The sequence below is a fragment of the Topomyia yanbarensis genome, chromosome 3 (genome assembly GCF_030247195.1).
Source record: "Topomyia yanbarensis strain Yona2022 chromosome 3, ASM3024719v1, whole genome shotgun sequence".
Classification (NCBI taxonomy): domain Eukaryota; kingdom Metazoa; phylum Arthropoda; class Insecta; order Diptera; family Culicidae; genus Topomyia; species Topomyia yanbarensis.
Genome location: NC_080672.1, coordinates 290,007,192 through 290,029,545, shown reverse-complemented (window position 1 = coordinate 290,029,545; position 22,354 = coordinate 290,007,192). Strand labels below are relative to the sequence as shown.

Below are 22,354 nucleotides of genomic sequence, written 5' to 3'. Positions count from 1 at the left end.
GACCGATCTGGCACTATACTGTCGAACTCACCGTCATTGTCATGATTATCCTTGGTGCATATTTTGACTGTATTCGCCATGTCATAGCTGAGCTCATTGCCAACTTCTTCCGCGATAGTTGTCGTGGTATTTGTTTGTTGACCACAGTCACTTTTACCCAGCGAAAGATCAATCGAGCTATCGAGAGAACTACTAATGTTGATGCCATTATTTCGACTATTGAACGATTTCTGTTTTTCGAACTTTTTCTTGTGCACTCTGGTCATGGACCCTGGCAGGTTTGCCGTAGCCGGCAGGTTGGATGGATCAAAGTGGTAGATCGTTCTACGAAAAAAAGTTCAATTATACTATCATCTTACCGCATTATACGAAGCTTACCCATCCTGATTGACGATCGGTTGTAGCGTCTGAGGATCGATGAGAACGCTTCCCTTTGGAACACTTGCCATGTCGGTGACGGCCCAAACAACTCCGCAAGTTGAGGATGGTGACTGCACGCACGGTTCCGGCGTATGATCACCACTGCCGTAGCCGGTAGGCGAAGGTGTTACTGAGTCGGACCGGATAGACTGAGTTTTATAGCTAAAAGTGAAGAATGATCTATTGAGTGCGATAGTGACCACTGCTGGATCAATCAGATTGATTAGTGTTCAACAGAACTTACCCACTACTGGATGGCGACAATCGCCACGGAGTGTTTGTACTAGCATTTGAGTCCTGCTTCGAGAATAGACGTGCTCCAGCACTCTTAGTGGACGTTATCGAGTCACCCCGTAATAGTGGAGCATTTTGAGATGAACCACCGTAGCCTCCGAAGCTGTGCGATTTTGATACGCATGGTCGCTCGTCCGGTCGGCCGTCGATTGACTGTGAAAAATCGTGATTCGTGTGAAAAAATGTGACCATGAAATTGAGCAACCGAAAATGAAAGTAGTGCAGATAGAACATGCTTCGTAAAATTCGCTGATACCCTAGAATGTAAAGTCGGATTTTCAGTGTAAGTGTAAGAGTGAGAAAAACTGCAGCAGAAAAAAACGGACAATGTACTTTTGTTTGCCGACTTTCCATTTTTAATGTGCAAATATTTGCGCGTTCTTGCCATTTTCATCTGTTTTTATACTGTTTTAGCTTTGCCGATTTTTAAGGGGAAAACTTTTTAAGCGATTTTATGCTAAAATTTTTATTCCGATTTTTATGCTTGAAGTTTATTTCCGACTACTACGGTTCGACGATTCCGCCAAAAACGATTCCTCAGAAAGTACAACACCGATTTGCTTTCACCACAACTACGACTGCTGCCCTTGAGCCCCTTCTAAAAATCAAACCCTTATACAATGTGAAATGTAAAGTAATGTGACCGGCAATAATTTTGACTTTTTTCGGAACACCGCTCAATTGAAAGGTTATTCGGTCCATACGTCGGATTTTTGATTGAATTTTGAGTTTTTATTTCATGTTTTTCATATATATTACTATGGGGGGAAGGGGAGGAGTTGCTTCTCTAATCTTCCGGTCATCACATCGCATGCTTTGGTATTCTTAGTATGTATAACAAACATGAAGATGTGACACAAGGCGCCAAGAGCGCACTAAAATCCTGTCAATCCTATTTTGCATTGGATTGTCTGCTCTAAATATATCACCAGGGGACCATTCATAAATGATGTTGGATATTGACAATAGGGGAAGAGCGTCACGTAACGAGATAAAAACTAAAAATAAATTTTAGACGTATCAGCGGATCAGGGATAAAAAAACGTACAACATTGTTTATGAATGGCCAAAGAATATTCCATAACGAATATCACGTAACATCGGTGACAGAGCATTGGGATCAAGGCCAAGTCCCCCCTGGGTCGTGCAAAACTGAGAAGCCACATCAATTTAGGCACAGATAGCAGACGTCCATTTATTTTCATTTTGATTTGTTTTGTCTTTTCATTTGTTTCTCCTGCTACGATGTGTGCGGATCGGTGCGGGTGAGCGGGACGGCCAAGGAAACGGAAAACCAGTGGCCCAAACAGATCAGGAACAAGAGGGAGGACTGCGAACAGGGAAACCGACAACAGAGGAGAAATCGTTTATTTATTTATTATAGCTACGATACTAATCACAATTGTTTTGCTTTTCTTGTTTCGTTTCAGCAAACCAAAATTTATACGGACTAGCACATACGAACAGTTAGGCTTTGTAGGTTCTCATCTTGAGAAATGACAATGACACTGTACGAGATGGCACTGGGCCTGTGGCCTTCGACTGGCATGGCCCATTCTCATTGATTCGGAAGTCTTCTTGGCTGGTTGGTAGATATGTGCTCCTACTTGCAAGTTGATAAATTCGCTTGGGTGGGGGACACGTGGATCCTACTAGTTGTAGACTCTTTTGATCGTGAGTATGAGGCTAGTTCAGGAAAGGAGTGCAGGACTGGCACCTAAGAGATAGTTAATTATTCAGGACTTGTTCTTATGATTACTAAACTCGACCAAGCACACCGGCTCTCAGAAATGACAAGCAACCCTTTCGGGTCGGTGTGGTCTATTCGAGTTGAACCAGGCGAACATTCGGTTCGAGCAAACTTTATGGTTAATAGTGGATAAATATTTCTTACGCCTTTATTGGCAGAGATTCTTTTTGCGAAATCCTAAAATACCTTTACTGGTATAGCTACTCAGGATAATAATAATAGAAAAATTAACGGTTTGCCTGGTCCATAATGTAATGAATATGTATATTGACTAGAACAGGGATAATCGAGTTATGTTATAAGATAGAGAAGAAACATCACAGTTGAAGGAAAAGTATTCGCGAGTAAGGACTAATACTGCTAGTATGTTTACCGTTTCAATTAATAGTCAATTGATCTGCTTCGGACCTAGGAGACAAAAAGGAGATTAGGAAGAGACAGAAGTGGATTCAATGCGAAATTTGCCAATATGACGTTGACCCCAAGGCGATGGTAGGATGATTTACCATAGGATGACAGACTAGATGACACGACGTTATACGCTCTAAACTTGCGCCAAATAGTTTGTATGTATGTATGAATGTAAGCCCGTATGTATGCCTGTATTCATGGATGTGTATAGGAGCAATGTATCCCTGAGTAACATGGAAGGACACCTCTGAGCCGCCAAAACGCTCATGGGAAGCTGGGTGCGCAGTCATAGGTGTGACCATAAAGCACTGCACACACTGTCAAGTGCAACGGAGAGACGGTAGGTGTACAGTTAATGCACATAGGTTGCAGAAATAGGTTATTGAGACAGCCCGATTGCACACTGATAAATAACAATAACAATATTTTTCATAGATATTACTATACATACTTTAAAACTTTTGTGAGTGAACTAAAGTTGTCGGAAGCTGTGGAGGTCAAGGTCAAATTTGTTGCCAGTCTATTACACATACACTTCATGTGTATACAGGCTGCGGGTTACTGGGCTTTAGAACAGTAACCATGTTGATCTTGCTACCAGTCATACACGATTGTGGTCACAAATGGTTATATGGAGTGGAGATATTCTTGCTCCCAGCGATATTACACTCATATGAAGTTTTCCTTATAGGACACTCCATGTGAAGATTCTCTCTCGAGAGGAATGGAGAGGCTATATGGAGAGATAAAAACAAACGCAATTGGTCTGTTACACTGACGGTTCTTTGATGGAGGGACGTGCTGGTGCTGGTGTTTTCTGTCGTAAAATTAGATTGGAACAATCTCGCTAGCTAGGTAGATACTGTACTGTATTCCAAACAGAAATCTTCGCGATAATGTCCGGGATAAAATTGACCCTTCAATAGAGCAATAGTTCGGCAATGTTATAAGCTTTTTCTCCGACAGTCAGGCTGCAATCAAGGCTAGCTCAGACAAATCACGGTCCTAGCTAGTGATCGCGCGCCGAACCCAAATCGAAAAACATTATCTACCTTATCTGGGTGCCCGGTATTACTGGAAATGAAAGGGGCTGACGAATTGGCAGATGCAGCGACTATTCGTTGGGCCTGAGCCCGCCCAGCCAATTTCGTCAAGTAGGATAAGGGAAAAAATACGTTGTACGTAACTGGGTACTAACTGTTTATTTGTAAATTTACTAATGTGAGTAAAACAAAAATTGATGTTTTTTTAAAATCTCCCATAAGCGACGTTTCAGATTAGTTCCCATTATTCGATGTTCGCTGACGTAATGAGTTAGTGGCTTGAGTCCCGCCTGTATTCATTGTTTCTTATGTCGAGAAGAACGAACGTCGAATTCGTACCTAACTTTGACCCGAATATGGAACGTATGGATCTGACCGGAATCTGTGATCAGTTTTGTTTGATTATATACATTCAAAGTTAAATAAAAAGGAATATTTATGATCATCAGTATTCTCACAACACGAACGCTGTTGGAAATACATGGAAAATAATTTTTTAATGAATTCCACTACTCTGTATAACATTATGATTCCTTTAAGGCATCCCGAGTTAGTGTGCGCAGCAAAATCGAATAGAAGTATCTCGATTTCATCATCATCATATGTATGGGAAACTTAGTTCAAACGTTGTTCTATTCGTCGTTGTGTTGCATGGTTTTTTCACAATGATACTTCCTACTTTGAATAAACTTCTGAACGGTATCCACATTACGCACATTTTGCAGCTCCTTTCATGGTGATAATTTTCGTTTTCACCTTTAGTAACTATAATGTCAATCGCAATTCTCGTAGCAGACAGAGATGCCAGATTTGCAGACATGTCTGCAAATTCGCAGACTTTTAATTTTAGCTGCAGATTTTTTCGATGATGCAGTTATTTGCAGATTTTTTAGTTTGGTTGCATATATTTGCAGATTTTTTAGTTTAGTTGCAGATATTTACAGATTCTTGAATATAAAGGCTTTTGGTTACACTAGCTTCCCAGACTTTTAAAATTATTATTGCAGACTTTTGAAAAAAGTATCTGGCATCTCTGGTAGCAGATGCACTCTTCACTTCTGTAACGCTATCATTTCACTGCGCAGCCGAGGAGCGATACCATACTGTTTGTGCAGTAAATAAGCAACAAAGTAGTATCCTTCGATGACATTTGAAATGTTTCAAACGTAAATTTACGATCTACTTGATTGCTATGCTTACTTAAACAGAGTATCAAAATACTTACATACCTTCTACCAAATGGTACCTATAGTACAGGGTGTCTGATATGAAGTGTTACCTTTCAGAAGACTACCTTTTTTACCTTTAAACTTTTATTCTTTCAATGGCAAAAATTGTGACGAAATTCACTTTTGCACGATTTGACACTTTCACGGTGTGCCTAAAACTGTTATTAACAAATAAAATGACCATTAATTCGGCATACGGCATTCGATACAGTATCCAAGCATCTTCTCAGTGAATTTCAAAATGATCCAGCGAGAGATTCGAGAGATATGACGATTTGAAGTTTTATGACACATTTCACATACCTACCAGCATACACTCACAGGTTTGGCCTTATCTTTATAAACAAAAAATATTTGTCTACATATTTGGCACTTAGCGTTCGAAAGATATAGTATAGTGTCAAACTTATTGATTACTTGTAGTATGTTCTAGATTGCATATCGCAAAGCTTCGATCAGCAATCATTTGTGAACTTTTCCTACCCTGGCTACCAGTCAATACCTACCACTGATTGCACCTTTAGCAAACGATTGTTCTGAAGCTTGGATCGGCCGTTGATTACTTCGGCGTTTTCCGCTGAGAGCCATTGCCACTGTTCTTCAGAGCCACCATCCTGTGAAAAAAGTGAGTCAATTAACCACAAAAACAACAGCTAATCACCAAACCGGTCGCCAAACAAAAACAGAAAACTTTCTAGAAATTAATAAAAATAGGTCTTAATTTGGACTAAGAAGTCACATATGGATTAAAAACGAATTATGTTCTGATTACTCCGATGGTTCGATGCAGGATTCGCATCATCCTCAGGGAATTGTTTTTACATAAATGAAACAACATGACATAAAACAAAACACTCATTCGTTCTTTGTTAAGTGTTTTTAAGCATACTGTTTTAACAAAAAGAAGTGATGATATAAAAGTTCAAGATAATTCGAAGAAGCTGAGCCGAAATTAAGACCTGTTTGAGTTGCAGTCGAACGTTTTAATAAATAAATTGATGAAAACTATAAAAAGATCCATATTTGTACTTCAAAAATATTTTGTGCATATTTCGTTGGTTTTCACCAGTGGCCCAACCTTGACCAACCTTGATTAATTTTTTGTTTTTCCTGTTTGGTAATAACTTTTGGTTTATGAAACGCCACAAGTCGCCCGTGTTACAAGTTTTTTATAACTGTCAAAACTTTCATATTAGGCAATCCATTAGACGTTTGTTTGACAATTCAGCGGTGGGTTCTGTCAACAAGTCAACTCCCGCGAACAGAAAAACTCGTCCGACAAACAATTTTGTTAGTCCGATTCGTTTGATGTTGGATCGAATCAACGATATTGTCGGACGTCGCACCCCTCGGAGTAACGTCAGAATAAGTAAACAAGAAATAATCAGCTGATCAGAAACGTCTCATGGATTGCCTAATTATACATCGACATCAACATTATTCGAATACAAACAAAAGATACAGGGCATAAATAAAAAGTGCCCCAACCTTGGCGACATTCCCCTACATAACATCTAGTGGAAAGGTCAGCAGTAATTTAATACTGTGCGATTTCGTAATATAATAATTTTAGCTTACCTCTCGATGCTTGAATATCCTTCGTTTGACTTTATCGTACTCCTCCTCGCGTTCTTCAAAACTCTTGGCCTTGCGATCCAGTACACCCCGATCCGGGCAGTGTAACATGCCGTACCGATACTCATCAAAGCTGTGCGTGTCTCGCTTGAGGATTGACTTCCGCGGTTCTTCGGAGAAGCTCTCATTGATAAGCGTCTTGAATCGAATCTCCGGTATTCGCGTAGCGGGTGTAACCTCCGCGATTACGCTTTGCTGGGTGGCATCCACGTTGTGCTCCATTCCGAAGTACGCAGCAACGCGATGTATCAACATTCGATTATAGGAAGACATCGGCGGAAACTTGATCTGGCTACGGCTGCGATCCATGGCCAACGCCAGCAATTCCTTTTCGATCTTCATCAACATGTTGCGATCTTTGAAGTTTTTATTGAGCGTCTCCTTGAAAAACTGGATCAGATTGACGCCACTTTGGTCAGTAAACTGCTCGCAGGAATTGTCACGCGAGAGAAATCCGGTCGTCGTACCGCCGCCTCCTCCTCCTCCTCCTACTCCACCGATTGACCCACCATCGGCGCTGGATGAAGACCCACCGCTCATATGTTTGAGCCGAGGTTTGTTACCTCTACACGTCGCGTTTGCTCCTCCCCCACCCAATCCTCCACCGCCTGCTACACCCATGTTGCCAACTCCTCCTCCTCCTGCACCGCCGCCAGCACGATGTTTTTTGTTGCTATGAGCGCTACTTGTTAGATTACTATTAGAGCTACTATTATTTCTTATAAGGCTATCAGTAGGACTTTCACATTGTATATACCGATTTTCTTCATGTGAAAATTGTATGTTTAGCTGATTGTTAGAATCATTATTATTAGCACTAAAATTAACCTCACGTAGATTACGACTTTCGTTATCACAATAGTTATTATTAGATGATACTGGCGACGATGACGACTGACTAATGATGGCAACTGGTGCACCAGAAACCGAAATGGCCAGGCTGGACTGATCCCCGCAGTCTAATATTGGTTCGGTCGGTTTTGAATCTTTCAATTCGTGATTATTGCCTTGTTCACCGTTCCTGCCCCCTTTGCTGCTATGATGGAGATCTGCCTTTTCTTGGTCATTTCTGGTGGAACCATTGTTATTGGGTCTACCAATGCTATTTTTGGTACCACAATTGTTGTTGGGGGTGAACGAAGATTTTGGGGGCGTTAGTTTGGGAAAGTCCAGATCTAACTGACTCTTACCTCCTCTGTCGTCGCCACCATAAACAATTATGTTTGGCGAATTTTTACCTCCTTGTTTGCTGCTGTAATCATTGTTGTTGAATAATCGAGATTCCGATACTGGTGAGTGCGAGTTGCTATTGTTAGACTGTGTCTCACATGTTGCGCTAATGGACAGAGTATTCTGTTGTATTGGCGAGCCGTTGCTGCTACTGTGCTGATCTGACGGCGATCGCGGTGTGGGTGTTCGGGGAGGGGAGGTTGACTCACGCATGGCGTGACTTCGTGTTAAATGCTTGCCTTTGCCACCAAGAGTCTGAAAAACAGAGAAAGAAAAATGAAAATGGTTTAAGTCAATTTAAAAAAAAAAATGCCGTGGAAACATAAATTGATGGATCAGAAACTGCATAATGCTATTGTACAAATCACTGACCACGTGCTTCGTATCGGGTAATACCTTAACCTCAGCGAGTGCATTTTCCTTACTATAACGACTTAATTAAACTCTACCCACATCTATACGCGCTAGTTTCCACAACATCAACGCACGTCCTCTTCGATTAGGTAATGGTTAGGGTGGAAGCGGTGCAAATGTGTGATTCATATACTCGCTTTTCTTCACCCACCGGACTGTTTATATCAACTATATTATCCGCGATGATGATCAGGAGCAAAATTATGATAAATCTACTTGTATCTGAGTCCAACCACCGTGTACTTCTAGGAATTTCTAGCAAAGGAACTGGTGGCAAACTCCACTGGTAAAAGCTGAACGTTATGATCGTGACCTTGGCATTGCATTATAGGGTGCCGTTTCTATTATCGCACCACCAAATTCAACCTATTAGAGCATTGTCTGCTATTTCTGCGAAACGTATCGAATTTCGCCACTTCTAACGCAACTAATCGATTGTAAGCACAGTAATTAACGAAATAGTATGGAACCTTGTCGGAAGTGACCAAAATAGTAAAATTAACCTATTACTTAATTCTGACGTAGAGCCGTGCCGTATTCGTGCCAGAATAGACTACTTCGTCAGTGCCCGAAACGAGCACTCCGTTACTGACTGACACAGCATAAAACCCCCTCTTGGAAAACCTGTCAATCGGAAGAGTATTTCATTTCGAGCGATGGGTTTTCGTTCTAACATTTTTTTTAATTTATTTTTGCAAATACGTTTCGACGCTTCTGCTTCGGCCGTCACTGATACATCGTCAGAAGTCTATTTTAATCTTCGTTTTGGCCGGCACTGCATTAATGGTTAAACAAAATGCATCGTGAGGGGAAAGTAAGGGGCTAAGCCGAAAATTTAAAAAAAAATTTCGAGGCTGACACAAATAAAAAGAAATAATTTGCAAACATGTACGCAAGATGACGGAAAAGTATTAATTTAGCAAAAAAATGCATCTCGGCAACATAAACATACTTGTACTTCGTGGATAAACTTAAAACACTTCAAATAAATTAATGTGAAATGTTGTTAAAGTGTTACACTGCCGTTCTAAGCATAATTGGCCCATGTATATAGGGAATCCCATAGAACATGGGACAATTAAGCTTATAACGGCAGTATAGCGAATATAACACGAAAATATAAAAAAACGCTTTCTCGCTATTGGTTGCTACGATTAACAAACAACAATAATGATTTTTCAGATGATCTAAAATGTTTAAATGGTAGGGAATACTAGTGACGAGAGTATACAAATCTTTTAGTAACCAGTGTAAGAACGGTCCAACCTAAAAAAAACTTTAACGAAATATAAGACAAACACAAAAACAAACCAAAGAGGTTTCTTTATGCAATTTTTCAACTGTATAACTTTTTTCCTCCCCTAGGATGATGGATTTGACGGTATTGCAAACATCAGCAGCAATATTTCGTGTATCAGTTTTGATGAACTTTTGACAGAAAATTGCTTTACGATGGTTATTGCATTAAGTCTCGATAGTGGTGCATCGACGAGACCTAGAGGGTTAGTGGGACTTTTTTATGTTTTTTCATACTTTGCGCCAGCCTAAACTAACAATCAACCATTAAATGTAATAGTAGAAGCCTATTAGTGTTAGTGTATTAATAATTGTTATTTTTGGTACACCGAAAACAGCGTGCTCTCATTTTACGTTTTGGCGCCCACAATCATGCCCAAAAATAATCCCTTTTGAACATGCAGCTATTCGCGCATGATTTGATGTGATCGCGAGCTCTCAAAAAATTGATGGCGCGCACTCACATACAAAGAGCCTTTTTTAATATTTAGTTTTGTATTCATTTGCTGGTTAATAAGCTCAAAAAGAGCCGACTCTGAGACGAACTATAGCATATTGCATCTTGCATTGGCTTGCTATGCCAAACCAAATGTTTCGATTTCACTAGTTCTGATCAGCTTAAAATAAGCTCCTTTTTGCGGGACATTACGCTTGACTAGGGTTTTGCTCAGGAACACAAATTGTGTCTCCGTTTTTTGAGCTAGCGTCGGTCCGGCACTAGCTTGCTCCTGTCACTAGGTTAGTGTCGGGTTCTGATGAGACGAATTCAAAACAAAGATTCCATCACTAATTTAGCAAATCAAAAGAATTTGTGAAAAATGAAAGTAGCTGATGTGCATAACAATTCTAAAGTGCCATTTACCGATCATTACAAATAATAGGTATCCATCAGGGTGTCCCAAAATAACATCAACTTGCAAAAGTCATCAGGCTCACTTCTTAAATGAAAGATTAGGGTATTGGGACCTCTTACTTCTTCGGAGTAAATTTGATAAAACGCTCCCTACTGGTGGTGAATTTTGATTTTTTGAAAAAAGGGTCGATTTTGGGTAAAATTTCATATTTAGTTTTAGCTGTCTGTCTTAAACTATCTTAGATTTTTCTAGCATTTATTTTTATTTTTCTGGAGATACAAATAGAGAAGTTTGGTTTGTTAATTTGGATAATTTTTGGATTATAGGAGTTGCAGAGCCGTTAAAACTTAGTAAAAAGTGCAATTTTTCGTGTTTTTCATTAGTTTTTCTTTAAAAATGGGTATCTGCAAAGTTTTAAAAGTATGCGTCATGTTTCGCATGAATTAAAAATTGACCACTTTCAAATAACTTCCTTCAATTCATGTAGACGCAACTGTTTGAATTTTAAAAACAAGTCCTGGTAACCATAGATTGAAAACGTCCAAAGTGTTGGGTATTTTATTTCGTTTCACTATAAAAACTTTGCAGTAAATTTTCATTCGTTGTTTTCGGGGTAATATTGATCAGCAAATTATGTGTTTCCAAAAAAGAAATGACGCTCGAATGTTGTGTTAAGTGCTTATGGTCGGTGTTAAGTCAGAATAAAGATAGCACCAGATAAAGAATTTCTTCAGCTACGTTCCACTTTTACAAGAATTGTAAAATGTAATCATAAACCATGATTTTTTTTTCGAATTATAATGTTAAAATTTTTTCGAAATTGATACAATGTCACTTAGTCCAGTCTGACTTAACACCGACCAAATCTGCAGGCAATTTTATGGCCCGATAATAAGACGTCTCGAAAGAAAACAAAATTACCTACAAGATGAAGTATATTTTTATAGATTTTTTTCAGTAAAATAGTCGACATTTATGATATTCGAAATGAATTATTAGACATAAATATTTACGGTTTCTAAAAAAGTGATCAGTTCAGTTGAAGTTGATTGATTTCTAGTCTACACAGCGAATCATGGAAAATTGCAGTCGTTCGCCTACAATTTTTCTTGTCAATGTTAATGTTTGTGGTATGAGACATAATTATTAGAGCGGCCAGACCAACTGTGCAGCGTACAAAATGAAGATAATTTCAGATTATACGACAAACAAAATATTCATTTAATGAAGAATTAATTCAACGAATTATTTTGAATCTTGAATAAGGAGGAAACGTGGACAACCGTACCGACCGTTTCAATTTTATGGGGGTTTGATCAATTGTTGGGAGAGAATTGGCTAAGAGGGTTAATGCCACTCCTTTGGTCCAAAGTTCCTGGGATGGGATAGTCAGAAGTTTATTGATTTCATTAATATACAATGGATAGTTTGAACAGATTGAAACGACGCAAGAGAAATGTGTTATTTTCAATTTTAAATGTATGTAGGGTAAAGTGCCTATTTTTACCATACTAAGCAGGGCATCTCACTAATTAATTTCTTTGCCTACAATCAATGGAATGCGTAAAAATTGACAATTGACACACAGTGCAAATTTTGTGTTTGAGCGCAACGAAAACTCGAATCGAGTGCCTCTATTGTTGCGCTACCATTTGACTTAATGTGTTGGACAAAGATGGCAGACACTGCTCTAACCAACGGCTTCAAATTGGTAGCGTGATAATAGAAACATGGTGAAAACGGGCTCGTAACCCTACATGAAAAATATATTAAATGACGGAATAATCGAACCCGATAGACGCTGAATATGTTTAGAATATAAGTCGTTTTTATTTCTATGATTTTGTTAGAGGGAATTGTCTTATTGAGCGTTACCGAAAAAAGCTTCATTTGATCAAAATTACCGCGGTGATCAAAGATACCCCGTTTTACGGTATAAGAAAAAAGATCGCCGACCCCAGAAGTGCTAAATTCTACTGGACCTGTGCGAAAAAAGTTATCGATTTAGCTGTTGTTTCACATACTCCTCCAACGAACACTTACATCTATACAATGGAATCGATTCTAATAATTTACCACTCATTCATGCTGAATCGACACCGATTACTTTCTTTGGTGTCATTAGTCTTTTTTGGTTGCCAGAAGCGCACAGTGAGACGGAATCCAGAAAAGCCGGACATTGATCTTTGCGACGAAACTATTGGTTATAGCATTTTGATGTCTTCGGAAAGGTTTCTTTATTTTTTAAGTAGTTTAATATAATGTTTGTAGATGAGAGGCTATCTGTTAAGCGGAAAAAAAATATTGTTACTGAAACGCTAGTCTATTTTACCCCACATTATTCCAAGGATCCCTTTAGATCGCCCTATGATTTATATATGTATCAATAGGGCATTTCTTGCTGAACAACAAATAAATAAATTTAGCTGCTACTACTTGCTACTCCAGAAACCGTAGCCTCTTAAAGTTAGCCCAAATCAACAAAAAAACAGACATACATCCTAAAAACAAAGAGATAGCGAGTTGATCTATTTTGCAAAAAAGAATGTTTTGAAAGCATCTACAACCTTCTAGAACATCGAAAAAAATGTAAAATATCAAATAAAAAACTTACAGTAAAAAATGACTTTTAAGGGGGTTTTCCGACATGTACTTCAATTTTACTCAGTTACTTTTTTCGGTTAACAAATAGCCAGTCCACTACTTCAACAGAGTTCATAAAATCATTTCATCCACAAACTTTCCAAACATGACTATCAATTTTGGCTACAACTTGCAAAGTAATTTTTTTATCAGCGTATATACCCCCTTAAATCAAAATTTTCCAACATAATATTAAACTACTTAAAAAATAAAGAAACCTTTCCGAAGATACCAAAACGCCATAACCAATAGTTTCGTCACAAATATCAATGTCCGGCTTTTTTGATTCCGTTCCACTGTGAAGCGTGACGCACTTGCACCAAAGATCTGCAAACAGCTTCTCCGAGTCATTCTCCTACTTTCCACTTTCGTAAAAAAGTAGTCAAGCTCAGAACGAGAAAATATTTCTGATATGAACTGATGCACCGTAGATTGTGAACACTGACCTGACTCGGAGTTCGATAGCATGAGTAAGATATTTTGTTTGTTTTAGTCGCAAAACAGATTCTCTCTTTCGTTTCGTCGTCACTTTTCATTCACAATCGGAAGGAAAATAATTTTTTTGCGCTGCCAGCATCGGACAACCGGGGGCGGACTGTGAACTTGGTGGAAATGTTTCTGTTGCTCTCATATACACCGAAACATGTATGTTGGGAGCTGTGTGCCTATGAATTATTAAAGAAAATTATATCTTCATTCATGCATTCATAAGAAGATCGGAGGCACAGCCAAGGCAAAGAACTATGGTAAAGAGCCTGTTTTGGCCCTATTAGAGGGGAGGTGCACTTTTTCAATAATTACACGGCCTATAATCAATGAAATAGGTATAAATATGAATCATCATCTTTGCTTCGTTCTTATGAACCAAAATAATCACAAAAAAGGCATGAGAACGGCCAAATACATCTGTTTGAGCACAATGAAAACTCTATTCGATTGCCTTAATTATCGCACTATTATTTGAACCAATAAACAGCGGGAAAAAGTATAAAAAACGCGGCTTCACTCAATAGCTTGGCAGAAGGCTAAGTGTGGTTATCGAAAATGTGTACTCCTCATGTAAAAATATCTGGGAAATCGATTGCAGGTATTTAAACTAACCGTAAAGTACGATATCGTGCTCGTTTTGCCCTGATTCCCTTTTTGTTTACGTTTATTTTTACTACTTGCTATGCAACTTGGAAGAAAGTTGAATGTTGATATGATGACAGTATGAAACTTGTGAGCCCGTTTTACCACAAATCTTCTTAAAACTCAAAAGGGAAATCAAGCATATGTTTCTGAAAGAGGTTGAATGCGGTTGATCTATAGTTGTATTGCTTGTGTAAAAAGGTTTTGAAAATCCCGTTTACCCTTATTACGCCCATAATTAAAGTTAAACCAGGTTATACATTTCAAGAAGAGGCTAAATACGATTGAACCAAAGTAGTAAATTCTTATGCCTAAGAGTCCGGGAAATCAATCGAAGATAGGTAGAATGACCGCACCAAATGTGTGTACCCGTTTTACTCCAATTCTTCTCATAACTCAAGTGTGAAGTTAAATCTGGCTTCACCTTTCAGAAAGAGGCTGAATGCGACTGATGAAATGTTATGATTATCCTTAAGTTAATCCTTATTTATTATTTCGGAAAAGGTTGGACATATCAAAATTAATATTTGTTATTTATGAAGAGTCGAGAAATGGATAGCTGATAGTTAAAAACAAACCGTGTGAATGTGCATCCCACATTTAGTGTTTTCAGTTAAACCTAACTCTACTCTGATCAAAAGCGACCTGGCCAAGCTGACCCGGAATGGAGTCGTTCTCGCTGACGCCTTCGAATCCGGACAATACAACATCCTCGCCTCGGAGCGTCTGACGAGAATTTCCAGATCGGGGATACATTCCATACTGGGTATATTCATCACCAACATCGCTACTGAAAATTCAACGCTCGTCTACAGCGAGTTGTCGTCCGACCATTTCCCGGCAGTGCTGACGCTGGGTGCCACAGCCGAAACACACCAACATCAGAATCGGCGAAAATACCGTCGCACCAGCTGGGAGGCGTTTCAGCGAAACGTCGACCAGCACATCAATGTCGATATACCACTTACTGGATTCCCTGGTGGAAATCGACACGGCGCTTCAATCCATCCAACGACCGATCGTCATTGCCCGAGACAGGGCGGTACCCGTGCTGTAAAATCAGGCGAGCGACTCTCTCCAAATTGATAACATCACGAAAAAACTTGTCCGTCCCCGGAATATTTATGAGATGCAATATCAGTGAACTGGCGTCCGGGATAAATTTTTAATGTACAGTTCCCTATCTAGGATTATCCAGGCGAAAATTCTCGACCTTCGTAACAGCGATTTTCAGATTTTTTTTTAGAAAATTCCTCTTCATTCAAAACTATACTGGCCCCTAACGAAGGTTCTCCGGTACCTCCGCTGGTCTCGTCTGGGAATGTAGATGATGGGTCTCTTCTTATAACACCTGCTGAAAAGGTTAATGCACTGGGGTAACAGTTTGTGTGTTCTCATAATTTTAGGCTTGGCATAGTTAGTCGACATGAAAGGGCCGTTGCTGAGGACGTGGATGAGTTTGATCAACCTGACAGTTTGGTCCCACAGGAATCGAGAGACACGGCAGATGAGGTGATGACTTTTGCCAAATCATTCCGAAATATGGAGGCCCCCGGTTTCGACAATACGTTTAACATCGAACTAAAGCATTTGAGTCCCAACTCATTTGCCTTTATAGCTAAAATATTCAACCGGCGCTGGAAGCTTAGCTTCAGTGTGGAAGTTAGCAAAAGTTATCCTAGCTGTTTGAGGAATCAATCCAAAGCCGAATACTTTCTTTCGCTAATAAGCATGACGTTTTCCTTGAGGAAGAGTTTGGGTTCCGCAAAGGAAGATCAACCATCTATCAACTCACTAAAGTTACCAACATCATCCAACGGAACAAGTCGGTGTCTCAGACGACAGCAATGGCGATCTTGGGCATCGAAAAAGCATTTGACAATGTATGGTATGATGGTGTTTAAACTGCATAGATAGATTTTCCCGATGTATCTGATAAAGTCATCAAAAATTATCTTTCAAATTGAGCATTCCAGGTCTCTCTGCAAATGTTCTTTCAGACAAATTTACCATCCCCGCAGGTGTTCCCCAGGGAAGTATCCTTGGACCCATTTTGTACAGCATCACTTCTGAAATCCCACCTCTCCCGGGAGGTGAAGTCCTGCCACAGTTCGCTGATGATACTGCTATTCTATAGAAGGGTCGTATGGTCGGTGTTAAGTCAGACCGGACTAAGTCGCAAAACATCAAAAAATGAGATAACACTGCACAGAAAAAAATATTTTGTAATTTTAAGTTTATTTTCATGCACATATTTGGAGCATGAATATAAATGTAAAATTAAGTTCCACCACAAATACATACGACTTGTCATGCTTTCTTCAACGAATTTTATTATAATTTTACACGTGGATTGAAAATTACAGTTTCTTTGAACGGACAACCAATGCACTTCGATGTATTTTTACTAGAATACTGTTGTAAAATGAATGACATGTACTATTACACGAATGAAAGTGTAAAAGATAATTATAGCGGATGTATCGATCAATATAAAGCATCGGAATAAATATTGATTCACCCTGTGCGTGCGAGTTCTGTGATCAAGCTCGGAATTGGCTAAGGAAAACTCGAATACTCCAACACATCAACGGCCAACATGTCACGGGAAAATTGAATTTTCATGTGATAATATTAACCGATACTCAATTTTGTGATATCTACAAGCTTGGGTTTATCCGTAGATATTGTTAGGATCTGTAGGAGAACAGTAGAGATATAGCAGCTTAAAGTTAGCGTTCCGACTAATGCCTAAGCTTTTTGCTTGGAGTGTTAATTTATTAACCAGCCGGCGCTCGCACCAAATTTTGCAACATAAGCACTCGCGCGTTGTACTTTGTACAACATAGATAGTCTTTAGAATACCTCGTGATTTGTATCGTTTGGAGTACTACTTTCTTCTGCAAACTTGGCCAGTAGATTATGAACTTTTGAATGGACAAAGTGAGGTAGCGCTACTACACATGCACGTTTATGATTTCTGAATTTCAAGATTACGACTATTTAGAAGTGCAGTGCTTTTGTCAGACTTGTTGATTCAAGAAGCTTCAAATTTGGGCACCATTGTGAGTGGTTGAATGGTGTTACACAAATGATTCACAGGAGTTTTACGATTTTCAAATCTAAATTTCTCTGTGTGCATGTTCCAAAATCATGAATAAATATAATTTCATGAATATTTTATTAGTGTTAAAAATATTAGTTTAATTGAATAAGAAAGAGGAACGTCATCTGACAATTTAGTGAGATTATTTTCGGAATATGAGCTTGAGCTTGTGCGATCACCCCTGGCTCTTACTCCGTTATTGATCGGGACTAGCTGAAATTGCACAGAGAATCAATAGATGATAATGCCTTGGAGTAACGAACCATCCTTCAATGTACAACTCCTGGTAATCTCGAGTTGTTTATTGAAGAATACCCGCGCCGGCCAGGCCCGAACGTAGATCGCAGTAAGAATGGGAAGGAATGTTAGTCAGTCACTTGCTTTTACTAGAGGACGTATATACTACGGCGCACTCCACAAGTGTCACTGCAGGAGGGAGATTGTTAGTAAAGATAATCATTGCAAATTGTGGTGGAGCTCGCGTGCGATTCAGGATATTAGGAATCTCAGGACACCAGAATACCACAATCAGAATACGTTTTAGGAATATCGTAATGTCGAACAGTGAGACAATGTTTAAAATTATACTTAGTTGCAATATCATTTTGACAGAAGACAAAATAGCAAAAGGAGAAGCACCAAAAATTTTCTAATTTCTATTCTATTCTAACCCTTACACAGCCAGTATTGAAAAGCATCCTGGAAAACACTGCACTAATTTAATTAACGAATTGTTTTGAATCTTAAAGGAGGAAGAAACGAGGACAACCGTACCGACCGTTTCAGTTTGAAGGGGATATAATAAATCGTTGGGAGTGACTTTGCTAAGAAGGTTAATGTCACTCCTTTGGTCCTTTGGCTGGGACAGAGGTATTTACACCTTGCCCTGGCTAATAAGCCCAGGTTATAGCGCCTTTACTCGCTCTGGATAAAACTAAACTATTCCTATACTGCCCATGATCGCAAGTGTGTCCAATAAAGATAGGAAATCCCATAGAAAACGGAATCATGGGTAGTATACTAATGAAACAAAAAAATATATGTAATATTTTATTACCACCCGTTAGAAGAAAAAATGAGAAAGAAAATGCCCAATTGCTTCATTACAGCTCAATTCTTACAGGAAAAACTCAATATACGGAAGGTATGTACTAATGACCGTGTAGTGTAGCACCAGGTAAAAACGAAAATTATATAAGAAACCTAAAACATCTCCTCGTATCCATCCATCAGTGCACCGTTACCGTTACTTAGAAAATGAATTCGACATGGGTCGTTTTTAACATGAAAAATAATACAAGAATATCCAGATACTCATCTGATTTCTGCTTCAGTTTCTTGTCCGCTGAAATAACAAAACACACTCATATACTGCACAAACACTTATATTTTTGGAATTCAAACACTGAGATTTACTGCAACTTTCACCTTGCTCGCATAATTATTTAAAGAATTTATCCCGATATAATAGCGACAGAGAAAAAAAATTCACCTCCGTCACCGACGGTTGCTGCGATCCTCTCGCTCCGTTTCAGAGAAGCACCGAAAATTTTCTACCAAACCAATTTAAACCGCAAAATATGAATTGGACAATTTACTAATTTAGTACAATAAACTAGAAAGCCTAAAAGATGCGGGAGATAAAATATAGAGAGTCCTGTTTTTGTCACTTCTTACGACATGGAAGCAGAAAAAAACTAAATTACTAAATTGAAACAACAATGTACCAAAACCAGAAAATGCAGAAGATACAAGAAATAAAGATACGATTCGCAATTAATCTATAATATTATTATGCTCATGAAATATGGTTGACATGGCAATTATATTATAATTATATTATTAATATTACAGTGTGTGTAGTATATTAAATATATTAACTTGATTCAATGAGCTGAAAGCAAACCAATGAATATGACAATAAAACATTCATTCTTCATGCCGATATGAACCGAAGCAAAGCTGGTAGCTGGTTTTCAATCCTTCTCGCGAATTGTCAATTCCCAAACCTTATACATGATTGAATCAATCATTCCACTCAGACAGGACCATGCGTTTTCCCTATGCATATTGAATGCTCTGTGGTTTTGTTCCCTAATTGGCCAAATAAACACTAAACAAACACAGAAATTAGTTTGCTCAGTCCAATGAAATGTCAGCTCAATTGGGTGATGACCCAGCGGTTACGTGTTCCCTTACAATGCTATCAAATCAATGAATATTTAAAATTACATACGATCAAATATGTGCAATTTTGAAAATAATAGAATCACGACTACTACTTATTTGCAATAAAAAAAGAACGGAAAAAGTTGCATAAGCAAGGTGGCTTATTTTCAAGGATGGCACTGTTGATGAATCACCTAGCAAAAATAGGTAATAAGGGACGCGGACGAAAAAAGCTGACTGCCGCCTTTAGTGAGCTTATTTGCGGAATATGATCGATTCACCGTTTTTGGTTGTAGTTCGAAGACAAAAGACAACACAACGACCTTACAAAGAGTCAGAAATATGAGATACAGTAGGTTGAAAAATGACATGTTCAGGTTCACTAGCGCTTCAACTCCTAGTGGAAGAACCCAAAATTATTCGATATACCACCTTAAAGGTTTCGATCTCGTGAGCAACTTTGCCGAAAGCACAGACCAGCTAAAAAGCAGGAAATTAAGATACATTACGTCAACTAACTGACATGCTCACTAGCGCCACCTAATGGTAGTATTGTGAAATATTTGTTATACCCCCTCATATTTTTGAATTGCTTAACAACAAAGTACAAAGTCGAAGACACTGACTTTCTAAAAAATCTGGATCTTAACATACAGTAAGCTGAAAAAATAACATGCTCACTGGCGCTACCTAGCGGCAGAATTTTAATTTCCATCTATTTGATCTTCCACATGGTAGCACTTGATCTTCTGAACAAGTTTGCCGAAGAAAGTAACCCTCTACATGATCGAGATCGCGAGATATGTTGAACAGAATATTGTTTGGTCGAACTCCTCATATCACACGTTCCATTGAGTTTGTTTTATTGAACTATTTCAGATTTTCTTTTGGTGAACTTGAGGTATGTCAGTGCACAAAAATGATTATATCTTGCCCAGAACATGCAATCTGAGGAATACATAGTGGTTTGGCATTGTTAAATGACTATAACAAAATGATAACGAAAAATGCCAAAGTGTTGTCCAAAGTACAACAGCGCGAGTGCTCAAGGGTTAAATATTGTATTGAAATAACATAAAATAACGAAAAAAGTGTTTTCAAACCGTTTGAAATAATTGATCGGAATACTTTTGCTAAAGCATACCGCAACTTTATTATTTAAATTACGCATAATGTTGTTCATCCTCAGCATCGCGAATACTACTTCGTCCATATGCTAAATCCTACCACTCTCTGTGAAATGCTTTGTTAAACGATTTCCTTCTCTCGAAGGTCACTTTCTTTCTTCATGTATCATCGAATCGGCATACGTAATTTGCATCTTCAGTGGTGAAATTCACTGATAATTGTAATTTATTCGAGTAAGGTTCTGCTGCTTGCTACACGGTCTGCTGATATAGAACAACTACAGAAAGAAATCAATAAGTTTTGAACTTCAGGAACGTGAAACTGATGACCTTCACCAACGGTATTTACCGGTAGATAAAGTTATTCATACAAGTTTGTGGGTGGTGATGGGATATTGAAGAAGGATGAGGCCATTCGCTAGTCCGGCGACCTTCACCTTACTAGCGTTGTTGGGCAATCATTCCGTTTGTTTTTGGCTTGGTTGGATTTGTTCGCGCTCCGAAAAAAGTTCCTACGAAGTTTCGTATTTACTAGTTACCTTAATTTTTATAGGATATTATTTTTTCTATTCAAACAAACTACACCAAGCTCAGCTGAGCACCAGCTGAGTTTGATATAGTTGAATTTTCGATTTTGCTCGAATTTTGGCTACCAGGCTGTATCTTGTTCGTTCGTTTTGACAATTTTAGTAAAAAATACAAAAATTGTCAAAATGAACGAACAATATGCCTCAGGGTTCACTTTAAAAAAATTTCATTTTCGATGATCGAGCGAGTGCCAATTTTTGGTACAGCATTTCATATTTTTTTCTCTGACGACTTCAACCCGGAGGGGAGTGGTATAGTGGTTTTCACAAGCCATTGAAATCGTTTATTCAAGACTAAAGTGTGTTTTGCCATACGCAAAAATCCTCAATATATTTTGCTTTCCTATTTGAGAGAATTTTTTGTTGAAAATCAGTCAGAAAATATGACAAAGATATCCTAACCCCCTGACACAAACTAATTCACAGAACTTTTCTATACTAGTGTCAGAGCTACCGTGTATAACGATTAAAGACTCTGCTCAATTTCATTCGAGTAGATATAAATCGCTAATAAATAAATTTTAATGCGGTTTTCCTTATAAGCCTTCCTACGTATTGGCATTGACATTTAAAGTTTGTTCCGGCTATGTTACCAGCCATCGAGTCATAATTTACGAAACTCGTTGAACTATTTCTCGGAAAGCTGGCAATCAAAAACTAAGAACCTAAATGCGTTGGTAGGAAACTCCAATTTAACACCAACCTGCAGCATATTGATATTTTCGCTTCGAACGTCCAACGGAGAGGCACGTGATTATAGATGCCATGCACGTGTCGGTAGTTCTTTATAAAAGATATTTGTAACCTTCTTCAACACTTCCGTACATGACATTTCAAGGCCTCGAAAAGCGTCCTTTTGTGCTTTCTATCGCTTGAAGCGTAGGCAACGGCGGCGCGCGGAAAATCATTCCAATTCCGCAGGCATCGTCTTTCAATCGTGGGAAATTCCCCGCATCAGCAGGAACAGCAGAAAAAGTAACATAAACGTCTGACTCCGTAAACCAACGGAAAAATG

The 22,354-nt window shown here is 38.7% G+C and overlaps 1 protein-coding gene across 15 annotated transcripts in view; it reads right to left on the bottom strand.

The window, feature by feature from the left end:
* Positions 1-22,354, bottom strand: part of LOC131693826 (protein encore) — a 100,373-nt gene that overhangs the window by 10,689 nt on the left and 67,330 nt on the right. For 14 of the 15 annotated variants that reach the window (XM_058982010.1, XM_058982012.1, XM_058981998.1 and 11 more), the window contains 5 exons: positions 6,726-8,267; positions 5,654-5,761; positions 665-867; positions 379-600; positions 32-324 (listed from right to left, as the gene is read on the bottom strand). In XM_058982010.1, the coding sequence (XP_058837993.1) occupies positions 32-324; positions 379-600; positions 665-867; positions 5,654-5,761; positions 6,726-8,267 (2,368 nt within the window). The remainder of the gene's footprint in view (positions 1-31; positions 325-378; positions 601-664; positions 868-5,653; positions 5,762-6,725; positions 8,268-22,354) is intronic. The other variant, XM_058981999.1, reaches the window with a different exon arrangement.